At 44.1% G+C, this 15,884-nt stretch overlaps 1 protein-coding gene across 1 annotated transcript; it reads right to left on the bottom strand.

Moving 5' to 3' along the window:
• Nucleotides 1-5,751: 5,751 nt before the first annotated feature.
• Nucleotides 5,752-7,970, bottom strand: LOC308310987 (amphoterin-induced protein 2-like; the record flags this gene model as incomplete). Its single annotated transcript, XM_080757480.1, has 2 exons — nt 5,752-6,981; nt 7,485-7,970. 2 exons carry the CDS (start codon nt 7,968-7,970, stop codon nt 5,752-5,754), a joined length of 1,716 nt encoding a protein of 571 aa, XP_080613606.1.
• Between the last annotated feature and the right edge of the window lie 7,914 nt (nt 7,971-15,884).

The following is a 15,884-nucleotide window of genomic DNA, read 5'->3' as shown; positions in this document are numbered from 1 at the left end:
CTTTGAATATATATTCTTTCACAGCAAACATTTTTGACTCAAATATTAGCTTCTGGGGGGGTCCCTGGAACAACACATTTTGAGATGGGGGTCGGTGGCCAATTACATTTTGTGGGGTCCTTGACATGAAATAGTTTGAGAACCACTGACAGAAACATGGGTTTTTCAGAAAGCGGTTAGGTTTTAGAAGACATTTGTAGAATCAGGTCCTAATCAGGTCTTAATGGGTTTAAATTTGACTAACTGTGGACGGTGTGTGCGTACGTAATGTACACCATTGACCTGTGAAGAGCGCCAGTGTAGCTGGGAATGGCGGCGGTTAGTTAAATTAGACTCGAGGGGTTTCATTAATATACCTGGAGCATCTGTTCAACACCTGCCCTCGGGCGAGACAGTTTATATTATTATAAAATGGCCCATATTTGTAACCACAGACACGAAATGTAGAATTATTATGCAGCATGCATGTCTCTGTTTCACATACTGGATAGGCTTTAGTTAATTCCCAAAAGCTAAGAAGAAAAAAAAGGTAGACCAAAAGCATCAGATGACTGCATCACTTTAGTTGCAGTCAAACGTAATTTGTTGACCGACAGACTATACGAATCTGCTGCGTCGCCTATTGACCGATGACCCGGTCATCAAATTGTTGGCTCAAGAATGCTACGAAAACAAACAAATGTCCTTGAATTCAAGGCAGCATGGAGTGTGTAATTGATAGAAAATGTAATTTTTTTTGGGTGAATTACTCCAAGTCATTGCAATAGAGCGTGTACTGAGTGGCAAAAAACTACTTTCTGGCCTTTACAGCCCATACATCCAAACAGAAAAGTTCTACCTGATTGCATTAAACGACGTTAAAGTCACTTTAGCCACTAACTTTTCCACGTGATTTGACACTCACTTTATGGACGTGCATGGTTGCTCAGTTATTGCAGTCTGTGAACAATAATATCCTGACTTCACAGCTATCTTATCTCTGTTTTATACCCTGCAAATGAATACAAGGAAACCAACAACAGTGTTTTTTTATTTTTTTTTATTTTAACATTCTATCAAAAGATGTACCAATAGATGAAACAGGAAATTATCCACAAGATCACAAACACCTTGAATATCACTCTCGCACACACAGAGGGAAGGACATCCAGAAATGGGTCATGGTGTGCTCTGGGCTAGCTGACAATAGCCTTGCTTTGATTACCACTGACACTGATCTAGGCTGACTGGCTAACAATAATCTTCAGTGAATCTTTTTATCATAGATGTTTGCCCCACAAATCCGCATGGACCCTATTATAGAGTAACCCCTATTCTGGGTGGCAAACAGTTGGCAAAAACAGCATATTTACAAGCTCACAGCATGTTGTTGTGGCCGTTAATGAAGTGCATACAGTACTGCAGTAGGACGTAGTCTGCAATGTTTTTCAGTAGGGAATAGGGATGCAATGATATTTCGGCCGGTCAGCTTTTGTGATATGAAATGCAAGCTTACCATAATGACAGTAAACATAATCATGTCATATTCAAGGGCTTTTTTCTTTTCCAGTTTTCAACGTGTTCATGAGGTCACAGTACTTCATTAGACCCCCCTGGTGTGGTTGTTATGTGCAATGATGTCTTCCCTTTTATTTAGGGTTTCTTCCTGGAGGCTGAAACCTTGACAGTCAAACATGCCAATGAAAAAAAAAAACTGTGACATCAAAAAAACATCCCCTCCCCTAACCCCTCCCCCTTATCATACAACAACAGCTGTGTGGGTGCGGCTTCAGTTCAGGTGGATCACCACCCATCAGGCAAACCAGGCATATTTAATGAACTGCTGGGCGTGTCCACATAAAAACGGCATTTTAACAAATACTGTACACTTTTTTTGAGTACTTCCTCATATAATAATAATACCTGATCATGTTTTAGGGTGGAAAAAACAATCACGGCACACCATCTTTAACGAACTACAGTCACTTTCAGTTCATCCCAGCTGAGGTGTGTGTCAATGTCTTGTCCAGTAGTGTTGCACACAGACAGAGGTGCATTTATAAATGTAGAATCTGTAGATACTAGACCGGTGCCCGGCTGTAGAGAACCGAGTCGGTAACGAAGTTGGATATCTATGCCCCACCCGGCTATCGGGCCGCTATGCAATACCCGTTGTACCCGTGTCAGAGTACCCATTACAGACGTATACAGACATTGATTTATATTGATACCGGTAGATAAATACAGGCTGGCCAGTTCAATTTATGCCGGGCCTACCAAGACAGCTGTCTATAAGCCTAGACCCTCCAGACAAACGCAGGCAAACATCATTGATTATGACTGTTTTTACTACTTAAGTGCAGTACTTGTGTACTCAAGTACTGTCCACTCACTGCAAGTTTGAATAATTGAATAATTAGTCTTATAATTCCCACCTCTCATTTGAAATACCTATCACAGTATGTCACAGTGAGGGTCCAGACTAATTGAGAATATTGTGAACATTCAGGTAGCATATTATAGGATCACACTTTTTTTGCTTGCCTGCGAGTTTAGTCTTTCTTCCTGCTCCTGCAGATGGTGAGACATGTCTGCTCCACATCGTCACAGTGTGATGCCCAATTTACTTACATAAGCCCTGCTAGTTCCCTCGGTCTATAGCAGGGGTGGGCAACTTTGACGATGGAGAGGGCCACTATATTTCCACACTCACTCCCTAGGGCCATATATTACTGTCGTAGCAAAAATAGCTGATCTACAAGCTCAAAACGCGTCGCGCTGTGACACGTTTTGAGCTTGTAGATTGGCATTTTTTGCTATATTCAAATTGAAATCTTGAATTTTTGCTATTTTTGAATTGGAATCCTGAAAATTGTAATTTCAAATGCATTTAATTATACTTGGGTTGAAGCAATGAGCTACTAAGACTACTACTTTAGACTGAAAAGCGGGGTCATGTTTGCATGTTGTTGAATAGTAACAGCTGAAACCAATATATCAGTATTCTGATATTAACCTGAGGGCCACATTATGTGAAGGTGGGGGCCGCATGTGGGCCGCATGTGGCCCCCGGGCCGCCAGTTGCCCACCCCTGGTCTATAGTGAAGGTGTAAGAGCAGACATCTTCATTTGAAATCGTTAAAGCTGATCTGCCAACACCAGAGATGACTGAATAGGAGCAGACGTCACAGGAAGAAAGAAGTCATAGTGTGATCTTCTGAGGTGGGAATGTTCACAGGTTTCTCAATTAGTCTGAACCATGTTGTGACTCTGACAGGCTCCTGAGATGACATATGCATGGACACAATATATAGCAACCCTTTTCATATCGAGGTCCTATTTATTCTGCATTAATTGAGCCACACGGACCACCATTTGATGAGATTTAGCGCCTCTATTCTACCCAAAACTAACGAATATTTTGTTGTCGTTGGATAAGGTTTGGTCCCCATTTCCATGCTGTATTGACGTGGATATAGGAGAGACAACAGGCAAACCAACGTAAAGAAAAGAAAATATTTCTACATTCTCCAATTGTGTTCTTGTAAATTATGTAATGCAGGTGTTTTAACAATAATTTAACTTGGGAGCGTAAAATTAAACCAAATTTGGTTTCATTTTACACTCTCATATAAAGATCTATAAATGGTCCATTTGATTACCAACTCCATTTAAATTCCGTTTAAATGGACGGGTATCAGTCAAAAGGGAGACATCGAAGAGGAAGGACGGGTGGGGATGGATCAACATAATGGAATGTCAGAACAGGACGGCTCCATATATGGAGAACTATAGGTGATGCAGTCTTCTCCATGTATGGTCATTTAGAAGACATCTGTGACATTTGACCTACTGTTGATTAGGTGGTACAGTGCATTATGCTGTATGCACACAGGCAGATGCAAAAGATGCAAATATTTCACAGCATATTTGTCGCTTTGTATCTGAAGTTGAAGCCAGTTCATATTTTTTTTTGTATCTTTTGTAGCAGAAAATGTCGGGTTTGCATCTTCATGTCGCTGGCTTATACATTGACAATGAATGGTCGACTGTATCTTTGCATCTTCTGCCCGTGTGAGCTGTAGTATTAGTGTACTACTGTTCTGTTGGAACAGCATGTTGTGGACTGATTACATTCATTTAAATGACCTTTTATAAAACATAGAACAACTTTGCACAATATTTTGATATTAAAACATGAATACAATCATTACAAAAATACGGAGGAAAAACAATGGATCGACAGCATTTACGTAAACATCATTGGAATTCTGCCTACAATGCGTTTGCCAGTATAAATAATTAATCTACAGGGCAGGCTCTACCATGTCATGGAAATCAAAACGGAAACGCAGAGAAAACAAGACACTGAAACTTCACAACAAATATTATTTGCCACGAGAGATTGCTGAAATTGACCTGGTGTGAACACCTCCGCAAAATGTTTTTCTTTCTTTGATCTATTCTTACATTTGAGAGAAACAAAATAAAAACCAAGCTACGATGATTAAAACTAAGACTAAATATATTGGCAATTTCGTCAACAAATAAAAACTAGTCTAAAATGTTATAGGAAGGGGACTAGTGGACAAGAGATCCAGTATAAGTCATTTTACGCTTGGTTGCATGCTGAAAATAGCCGATCTACAAGAACGGCTATTTTCAGCAAGTGTAAAATCAGCTATTACTTACTACGGCATCAAGGCCCGCCAAAATACATTTTAGTCGACTAAATCAACCGTAGATTTAGTCGACTAAAGTCGTATGATATTTAAAGTGTTTTTGTATCGGCATCGAACATTGATTGATTGATTGAAATTGTATTTCACATTATGCAGAATGGGTATATATTTCAAACGAAGGCACAGGTCAATACAAAAACTGTTACTTGACGATAGATCCAGAAAAAGCACAAAGACTTGTTTACATAATGGCGTCCTCCGTTTTCAATTCATCAGAACATTTTTTGACTAAATTTGACTGAGGGACTGCCATTGGATTTTTTTTTAAATCAGGGAAACATAGCTTCAAATTGACATATTGGTTGTTCAGTTTGACCTACCAGTTTTGGAGATATGGCTTATAGAGTAATTAAATGTCTTGCAGAGAAACGGCGAGTTGAGAAAACAGGCTTGAAAGGTTCACTTCTGTGGACTCTAACATTACACCTAGCTACATGTTTAAGCATTTATTTCATATTTTTCTGTGGATTCTAACATTACACCTAGCTACATGTTTAAGCATTTATTTCATATTTACATGTCTTCTGTGGACTCTAACATTACACCTAGCTATGTTTAAACATGTATTTCATGTCGATTTCAGCTCTGACACTTATTTCAGACATGCTTGTGAAGAGTCTGCCTGTGCTATTAACTCATTTTGGATAAATAAAAATAAATATATATCGTTTTTCTCCTCTGGTGAAAAGCTGGAGTTTGCGCGATGGCAGCCTCTCGGTCAAATCTGGTCACATTTAATGACGTACAAATGTATTATATTTGTACAGTACAAATATAATACACTTCTATGAAAAAGGAAATCGTCACACAGTTTAAAGGGAAAGGTACTGAGCAGCAGCACGGACGACATTCACCAAGAAACAACACGGAGCACGCGGTCAGTGGCCAAAGACACGTGTGTGTGTGTGTGTGTGTGTGTGTGTGTGTGTGTGTGTGTGTTTTTAGCAGCCATTACGTCTCTCACACACACAGACACACACATAGTGGCGAGGGAAGGAGGGCTTGTATAGTACAGTACAGTACAGTACGGCTACACCGCGTGAGCAGGATCTGCGAGTGCCCCTCCCACTGTCCTAATGCCGTTCTTTAAGATTCCTTCGGTGCAGCCACGAGGCGGCGGCGTTTTGGGTTCGCATTTCTCGCCGTCTGCCGCGCGGCGGTCGCGGCGGTCGGGTTCCAGAAAAGCCACCCGCTTCCCGCTGTTGGAGGACGTTCTCTGGTCCTCGGAGTCGGCCTGCCTGGGGTCCGCGCAGAGGAGGAGGGCTCTCCCGCCGCCGCCGCCCAGGCGCCTCCTCCCCCCCCCGCCACCGGGGGCGCCCTCTCCACCCCCCCGGCGCCCGCAGCGGCAGGGCGTTAGGTAGAGGTAGAGCAGCACCAGGACGATGCTGACCACGCAGGACGCCAGCGTGGTGAACGCCGTATTGAAGTGTTCGGCCCCGCCCCCGCCGGAGCCCCCCCCCCGCCCGCCCCCCGGGACGCTGGCGTTCCCCACCAGCAGCGTGACCTCGCCGGGGGAGTCGCCCCCGCCCACGCCGCCGGGGTGGTGGTGGTGGTGGGGGCGGGGCCGGCCGCGGGCCGCCACGCACGTGTACACGCCGGTGTCCTCCGCCACGGCGCCCCGGATCTCCAGGCTGCCGTCGGGGAGGATCGTCAGGCGGCCGTCGCCGTCGCGGCGGGAAGGTCCGCGCAGCACTTGGCCAGGCGTTATCCAGAAGACGACCGGCTCCCCCGCCCCCCCTCTGCCCCCACTCAGCTGGACGGGGGGGAGAAGAAGGGCCAGCCCCGGGCAGGGGACCTGCAGCCAGTCGCCCGGCTCCATCCGGTGAGTCCCTCCTCCGGCGAGCACGGCGTTGGACGTCTTACCCGACGGGCTCACTCCACAGTCCAGGCCCAGGCGGCCTCCGGCGCCGCTCGTTCTGCAGGGGTAGTCGTCGCTGAAGTCCAGCAGGGGGCGGTACTCCCTCAGGGTCCAGAACTCCAGCATGGCGAGCAGAGCGCAGTCGCAGACCAGCGGGTTCCCCTGGAGGTAGACGCCGGACTGCTGGCGGTCCGGCAGGGCCAGCAGGCTCTGGACGGGCACCTGGGAGAGCATGTTGGACGACACGTCCAGGAAGGACAGGTTGCCGCTGCCCCCGTAGAGCTCCAGGAAGGGGAAGCTCCGGAGGCGGTTCCCCGAGAGGTAGACCTTCCGGAGCCTGCGGAGGCCGCCGAAGGCCCCCGGGTCGGCCCGGGAGATCCTGTTGCCGAACAGCAGCAGCACCTGTTTTCACCAGATCAACAGTTGGCCATGGTCAATTTTCTATTTAATTCAGAGGGAATAATATTCAATATATTCAACTGGTTTACAACTTTCCTCTCTGAACTCGTATAAGTTGTATAACTCGTATGATTATATTCTCTGAGATTGCCACATATTGCAATCATGTCTTTTGGAAATTCTTTATCTTGTTCTAAGTGTCTTTATAGGTAGAGGCCTCGTATAAGCCCCCTGGGATTCTGGCCTCCTCCAATGGCACTGTCCCTTTTTGAGGGGTGCTAGCCCCTCCTATATTCAGCTATGAGTGTAGATTTTCGTCTTACACAAACAAATTAAATTCCCACTGACAATGAATGGAGACTTTACGTCATATGTGGACGAGCAAAAAAAAAAATAAGAGCGCCCCTCACTTCACACGGGAGTGATTTTTATAATGGGTATTGGTTATTGTATTGATTTATACTGTGGCAATTCAAATCAAATCAAATCAAATCAAGTCAATTCACCTCCAGCTCGACGAGGCCGTGGAAGGCGGAGGCGTTGAGGGCGTCCAGCTGGTTGAAGGACAGGTCCAGGTGGCGGAGGCGGGGCGTGGCTGCGAAGACGCCCGGCGCTATCCGGCCGATGGCGTTCCAGCCGAGGACCAGCGTGGCGAGCCGTGCGAACGGCCGGCCGCCACTGCTCCAGTCCGCCATCGGCATCTCCGTCAGGTCGTTGTGGCCGAGGTCCAGCCACGAGGCGTACTCGGGGATGTCGGAGGGCGCCGCCGACAGGTTTCGGCCGCAGCAGGAGACGATGTCGCTGGCGCAGAGGCAGCTGGGCGGGCACGATGATGTCGCCAGGGCAGCGGCGACGTCGCCGTGGCCGCCGTGACACGACAAGAAGGAGACGAGCAGCGTCAAGATGGTGGCAGGGCCAGCTCGGGCCCCCCCGCGGGAGGGGGCCCAAAGGGACAGACGTTCTGACAGGACCAGACGGAACAGCGGACGCATTGTTTTGTTCTTCTTCCCCCCCCCCCGCCTCCCCCCAAGGCTCTCAGGGTCTCAGGTTACCGTCTCACTGGCCGGACACATGACAGGTCAGCCGTCCAGAAATATATACCTGCGGTAAAATAAGTGAGATGGGAAGGAGGGAGGGGGAGAGAGAGAGAGAGGGGAGCATGGAGCGTCAAAATACTAATGTTTGTCACCTGCCACACATGATCTGTGGATGCAATTCAAAGAAAATGGAATGCCTCAACTCCTACAATTACAACAAGTGCGTGGGGGGCTGGGGGGGTGGGGGGTGTCTCCAGTTCAAACATGAATATTTGAACTGGAGACAGTTCAAATATTGGGGGGGGGGCTGATGACCAGCTCAGTGGCCTTGTTGTTAGAGTGTCCGCCCTGAAACTGGGAGGTCGGTGTTCGATCCGTAAAAATGGGACCCAGTGCCTCCCTGCTTGACACTCAGCATCAAAGGGTTGGATTGGGGGTCAAATCTACTAATCAAATGATTCCCGAGCGCGGCGCACGCTGCAGCTCACCGCTCCAAGAGATGGGGTCAAATGCGGAAAACAAATTTCACTGCGGTAACGTGTGTGACAAATCGTATGACTTTGACTTTGGGTCACAACTCACAACCTGTAAAGGTTGAGACTTGAGAACCACTGCTATAGAGGCAAGTCTTAATAATAATAATAATATCTCAAACTTATATAGCGCTTTTCTGAGTACCCGCTTTACATGGGGGGTCTTTACAGAGAACAACACAAATGAAAACGACTTTAATAGAAAAAAGAAATAATCACTATAGAAGCTAAAAATCATTAAAAGACAGTGAGACTTGTGTTCTGTTAACACTTCTTCCCTGTTTTCAAGGTCCAATCATTTGATACCTAATTTAAGTGACACAGGTGGAATTCTTCCTGATTTAATGACTAGTAATTGGTCTTTAATCAGATTTGCATAATGAAAAAGGACACACGGGTCACGGGAGCCTGCTGCTGCATGGCTCAGAATCAGTCAATCTTTATATTGTCCTAATAAAAGAGAGAGGAGAGCGGGGAGGCATAAAGTGCATAATATATGACTAATCGTGCGTCATTTATAATTGGTAATGCCTCCTATTGTGACTGAATGATAAATGAGAGTGATGGAAATAAAAGGAGAACATTTCAGTTTAATAAATAATAAACCGTGGCGCAGACTCTTGTTCGGCTCTGTGTAATAATAATAATAATGTCCCTGCTGAGACGAATAGAGAGAACTCTGGCAGGTCTCGTTAGGTCAAGGATGTTTTGGAGGCCGTCTCACCAAGCCTGCAGATTCACTTCTCTGATGACTTGAACAGAGGCTTGAAAAGACAAATTGTTATGGCTTTCTGAAAAAGCTATGTTTCTATATATGTCAGTCGTTCTTCGATTTTTCAAAAATAGCAGACCTACTAGCTTGAGCTTGTAGATCGGCTATTTTTTCAATGGCTAAAGCATGACATAATGCTAACACCAAAAGGGGTTCCCGCCCAAAATGGGTTTTAATCTGTCAGCCACCACGTGATGTTCATGGCTTTCAAATCCAATTTAAGACCTGGAACGCATACTGTCCCTCACCTACAGTATAGCTTTTAACCACTTTAACCATTAAAACTTTAGCTCCACTCACAGTTAACAGGCCTTGTATTGAATTGTGCTTGAAATGTACTGTAATACTGTAAACTATTAATCAATATTTCAATCAATCAATCAATCAAAGCTGTTAAAAAATAGATATACAGTAGATCTGCTATTTTTTTGAAAAATCGTGTGCAAATCTTTGAATATATATTTTTTTCACAGCAAAAGTTCTTAACTCATATCTTGGCTTCTGGGAGGGGGGGTGGTCGTCCCTGGAACAATATATTTTCAGATGGGGTCGGTTCCATTTACATATAACTTTTGGGGACTGTCTGGGATCCTGGACATGGAAAGGTTTGAGAACCACTCATATAGAAACATAGGTTTCTTTCTGCCTTTCAAATAGTCTCCTATAGAAATTGTTCGAGGGCCATCATATGCAGCATTATCAAAATACATGTAGTAGGCTATACAACGTGCATTTTAATATCTCATGAAAACGTATAACGATTTGTGCCTCTATAGTATTTCTAGTATGTAACATTATTCACAACATGTCCCATCACTTGCAATACATGCAAGAAAATCACGTTGGTATTGAGTGCACTTCAGTTAATTGCTATGTAATTGCTTTAGATTTCTTCCGCAGTTGCTCTAATCTCACTTAAATTAATTGCAATCTGCATTATATATTATATTGCATATCTATCTATCTGGAGTAGGCTACTATTTGGTCTCACACTCACTCACTTGCCATAAAGATTGGTTTATAATTGATCAACAGTTTGTAGAAAAGCACTACAATAGCCTACAAAAGGTCTGCTAGAGGACTGAAATACTCATAAAAGCAATAACGTTTTGAGGAATACATTAAGTTGCAATACACTTTCTGTGCACATTCTATTTTCTATTCTCAAATTGACATTGCTGACATTTTTAAGGTACATGGTAAAGGATTCTGACTGAAACTTGCAGGCAAAAAAAAGTATATCCCATATATATTAGCCCGAACATAAAACATAATCTACAAACTGAAATAATAATGCACCGAAAGCTCACCTGTATGGATCAGCAGTAGTAGCACACTGCGTGCATTTCAGAATGCGCACTTTTCAGAATTCAGACGGAGCGTGCAGTGCGTGTATTCATTGTGATCCTGCCGCGATTCAATCCATGGTAACAACTTGACTTCTCTGAAGTGTGCAGCGTGCAGCTGGCTACGTAACGTCTGCGTTCAGTCTTCAAAATGTTCTCCCGAAAAGCTGCGGGACAACTGTTGTTACAACTGTTCACCTTGAGGTCGATGTGTTCGTTCCCTCGGAAAAGAAATAGGCTACTGTCTGTCTGTTGTAGGCTACTGTATAGGCCTACGTAGGAGCAGTAGACTAGAGTAGGCTATAGCCAATAGAATATGCGACCCTACGGGTCCGCTGCTGTTTACAGCCGTTGCCAGGATTATAGCCATGGTCCACATAAATATGACGCTCGTCCTCCTACGAGCGTCGCCTCGACAAGGCGGACCTTCACCCTGTTTTGCGCAACTTAAACTTGCTTACATTTACAACCGTTAACGCGTCGTGTTAGGCTACGTTCAGATATAAAGTGCTCACTCCCGGAGCCACGGATGTTGCAATTCTCCTCGCGCAGGTAATAGCACGCGTGCATTACGTATTGTTTAATAAAAAAAGCATTTTAATCTGATCCGTTCGGTCAACTTTATGATGTATCGGAGTGCAATACAGCTTCTAACCAATAGGGTCGCGTAGCTGAAAGCACAATGGGAAACTGAGAAAATGGCCACCGATCGGACAAAAATGATTTTTTATTGAACAATACGGAATGCACGGGTGATAATGCCCACCTCGAGGAGAATCCTAACATCCGTGGCTCTGGGGTTGAGCACTTTATATTATAATTATGGACGTTTATGTAGACGTTAGCGTTGTAAATGTAGCAAGGTGCTCAAATCAGGGTGAATTTCCGTAATGACTGTCATGATTATGACTGATGTTTCTGGGCTACATGTTAGAAGTGTGTGCGCAGTGCTCTCTGGAGGTACACGCACGCCACGCATACAGCAGCAGCACTCTCTCATTTACTTAATGCCATTAATTGCCATTCAATTATTTAATGGTACAAATTACAATCAAATAAATGAACAAATGCTGCATGGATAGAGCGTTTTTTTCCCCTATTCCATATATAGGCTACCACGTCAAGATATTGGAAATTGGAAAGATGAATGGTGACTTTATAATCTTCAGCTCCATTCTTGCAATTAGTCTAGCCTATTTATAGGGTCGCATGTTAAATTCATGTTTCTAATATTAATGGACGCTTGTAAAGGCAGACCCAGTCCTGCCATGAACATGTCTTGGTAATTTTCTGCAAATAGTATAGACTTCAAATAGACTAGCCCATAGGCTACTATAGCCCTTTACACTTGAGATTATACACTTATATGGCACAAATATGTGCCATATAACTCCATAAAATTGAATTTCAAGTAGGCAGCCTATATGTTTGATTAAAATGACATGTAATTATTATTATTTATATATTCTTTGGCCTATATAATTTCCGCTGTAGGCTACAGTAAAATTGCATGTTCCCCAAAATAAATTCATAAAGTTTGCAATGCCATAATATCTAACTAATAGACCTCATAATTACACCCTAAAAACCTGAACTTTGAACATTCAGTGGATTTTCTGTTGTCTGGAGTTCTCTGGGGTTTGGAAGCCTTTAGAACAGGCAAAACAGTGAAAACAGTGACATCGGCTGGCAAATCCCATTGACCTAATTATGTGGGCTTTTCTGGCTCTTACATCACAAACAGCAGGACAGTCAGAGCACCTGTTTGAGCCAGAAAACCCCAGACCACAGAAAATCTACTGAATGTTGAAAAATCGGACGATTCTACAAATGCCTTCCAAATCCTGGCGGCTTTCTGAAAAACCCATGTTTCTATGTCAGTCGTTCTCAAACATTTTCATGTCAAGGACCCCCAAAAAATATCTGTATTTGGCCGCCGACCCCCATCTGAAAATATGTTGTTCCAGGGACCCCCTCTAGAAGCAAAGATTTGAGTCAAAAACGTTCCCCTGAAAGAATATATATTCAAAGATTTGCGCCACATTTTCACGATTTCTCAAAAATAGCAGATCTACAAGCTCCCGCGCTATGAGCTTGTAGATCTGCTATTTTTCATTAGTTAAAGTATAACATTCCCGTTCAGAATGGGTTAATCATAAAGGAGTGGAGAAAAAAAGTGTTGAAAAATAATATAAAAAAAAGCAAATCAGCGGTCAGCTGCATGGAGCCAGAAATCGATATCCTCCCACATGCTCCAAAGCAAGCATTGTGATGATTGCTGCTCAGCATGCACTCATGGAGCAAGTGTTGTCAGCAAAGGTCATGAGATGTTGCTCTTATTCAGTCAGTGCTGGAAAGGAATACTAACGAAGTCGCCCCTTCATACCAACTGCCAACTTTGAAGTTGATTGTCTTTCATCTTTTCATTTATCATTTGTTTTCGGTCAAAATGACCCCTGTCTCCCTTCAGAGGTCTTCAGACCTCCAGACAGCCCATTGTTCTATTTAAAAGGGAAATTGGGGAGAGCCTTTGTCTTTTAAATAAAAAGTAGAGTTCTCAACAGGCCCACCTGTCCATTCAAACTCTAGAACGGGCCTGCCCCAAAGTTATTAGTGCAGCCGCGCCCGGCCGCCGGCGAAAACTAGAGTTCTCAAAACCTACTCAAAACCTGTACACTCAAGAGAATGTCCCCTATACACCCTAAGAACTCCATAATATACTGTATGGAGCTGACCTGTTCTGACATTCCATATGTTGATCAAACTCTGTACACTCAAGACATGCTCCTTATATGGCCAGTACAGAATTCATTCCATGTTGATCTTACGTGTGTTGGATTACCTATCTGCAGCATTTCTACTGGAAAAACTTGGCCTCCTCCAAGACCAAACAGACCAGGCTATGTTTGTACTGTCTGGTTGGCAGTAATGTCAAGTGCATGGTTGGTGAGTCATATACTCATATTCAATGCAAGGTATGCACGCCAGATCACACTAGCATGCTTCTTATGAGTATAATTTCATCTAGCTGTCAGCCTCTCTCTGAATTGATTGTACATTCACAAGGTCAGACTGCTTTAGAGAAAGAGAGTGTGTGTGTGTGTGTGTGTGTGTGTGTGTGTGTGTGTGTGTGTGTGTGTGTGTGTGTGTGTCATTCTGAAATGTAAAACACAAGTCTCCTTCAAAACAATCAGGGATTTTGTGCTGCCAGTCATCACATGCACCTGTCCAATTCCCAGGCTCTGCCCTGGCCCTGGGCCAATTGATTACCATGGCAACCCCAGCCGTATTGCCACATGATTACTTAGTCAGTCCACCTTTGCACTCTTCAGACATTCTCTATTGTTCCCAACTTGCTGTCTGTCCAGTCAAGTGGTCAGATGGGTGGGCCCTGATCCAGAGGTTGAGAACCACTGACTTGTCCACCTATTACGATGACATGCCCAAAAATAGAGATGTTAGGGTGCATGTGGTGACCAACATCCTACTATAAATGCGCCACGTCTCTGTGTGCGTGCGTTCGTGTGCGCGTGTGTGTGTGTGTGTGTATGGTTGTAATGCACGTAACTCGAGAACGGTTGTCCCCACCGACTTCAAATTCGACACACGCGTTCCACACCCCCGCAGGGAGTGCAGTGCCCGGCCTCGAGTCAGATAGTTAAAACTGGTGCTATGAAAAGTTGACAACGGGTATTATTAGGTTCTCAAGTAGGCCGGTGGCCGGAGGGCACGTACTGGTCTAGTCTAGTAGTGTAGCAAATATACCAACAGAACGTAATATTCTAATATTACAATAATTCATAATTTCAGTTAACTGGACACAATATTTCAATGTCAATATTCATAGAAATTATTAATATAATACGTCCTGTTGGTATATTTGCAACAAACACGTTGCAACCCACTGTTACCCACATACAGTATAGGCTACTGTAGGGTAATGTCATCTCACGAGTTATTTTTTCAAATATCTTTCTGGAGGTACTCGACTCCGCCATAAAATTATACCCTGTGGTGAATCGACTCCCGGAGGGCAACATTGGGAGAAGATCAAAATAACGTAATCCTCATTCCTGAAGAGAAATCAATTCCATTATAGCTGGTTGAGGGGAAAGTGAAAACGAGGCCCCGCGTGCTCCCCTGTAATCCCAACCTCAATTTAATCACAAATGCACTCGTCTAATTAATTTTGAGACCCCCCCCCCCCCCCCCCCCTGCGTCGCCATGACGGACAAATGGCCTCGTGAGGATGTTTCCATGGCGCCCGTCATGAAAGGGGAACATCATGTCTCCGGTGATGTTTTGTTTGTCAGTTGTTTAGTAGGCCCTACACTGCGTCCAACGCAGACACTGTGTTTGTCAGTTGTTTAGTAGGCCCTACACGGCGTCCAACACAGACACTGTGTTTGTCAGTTGTTTAGTAGGCCCTACACTGCGTCCAACGCAGACACTGTGCCGTGTAGGGAACGTCCCGAACACGTTTTTGTTTTGTTCCCGATCCGACTTCCGATCATTGGATTTTGAGTATCTGCCGATAGCGATTTATTTCCCCAATCCGATAACACTTTTGCCTGCATTATAAATATCACCATAGTACAGTATCCCAAATCCCCAATATCTAGTCTAATATCATGATATATGGTTGTGATATTGATACTATAGGGAATAGGGATGTCCTGATCTTTTGCTTCCGATCCGATTAGTTAGTTAGTGCAAAAACTAATGCTTGGAATGGATTCAGAATCATTGGGTGAAAGAATGGGTTGCAAAATCGTGAGAAATAAATTTGAGGAGAAAGTCATTTTATTGACAGTCCTATACATTTCGGCCGTTTGAAAATAGCCGATCTACAAGCTCACAATGTGTCACGATGCAACGCATTGTGAGCTTGTAGGTCTGCTATTTTCAAAAGATTTGTGCCATTTGAAATGGGACATTCTGTATAATGAGTATTTTTACTTTTGGTACTCTACGTACATTTTGATACCGATACTTTTGAATTCTGGACTTTTGCTTGTAACAGTATTTCTATATTGCAGTATTGAGTAAAACATTTGAGTACTTTTCCCACCACTGCATACATATACGCGCTGAGAGCATGTTTACTTTTTCACTTACTTGACCATCCTGGCTATTAAAGTTATCAAGTATTCAGCCCCCCTGATAACTGATAACTCTTATCAACCCTTGAGGGCTGATCCAGCTTATCACCCCTCCC

Source organism: Protomyctophum bolini (assembly GCF_963924005.1).
Source record: "Protomyctophum bolini genome assembly, chromosome: 23".
Taxonomy (NCBI): Eukaryota; Metazoa; Chordata; class Actinopteri; order Myctophiformes; family Myctophidae; genus Protomyctophum; species Protomyctophum bolini.
Note: the sequence above shows the minus strand (reverse complement) of the source record. Positions and strands in the feature narration are given on the sequence as shown.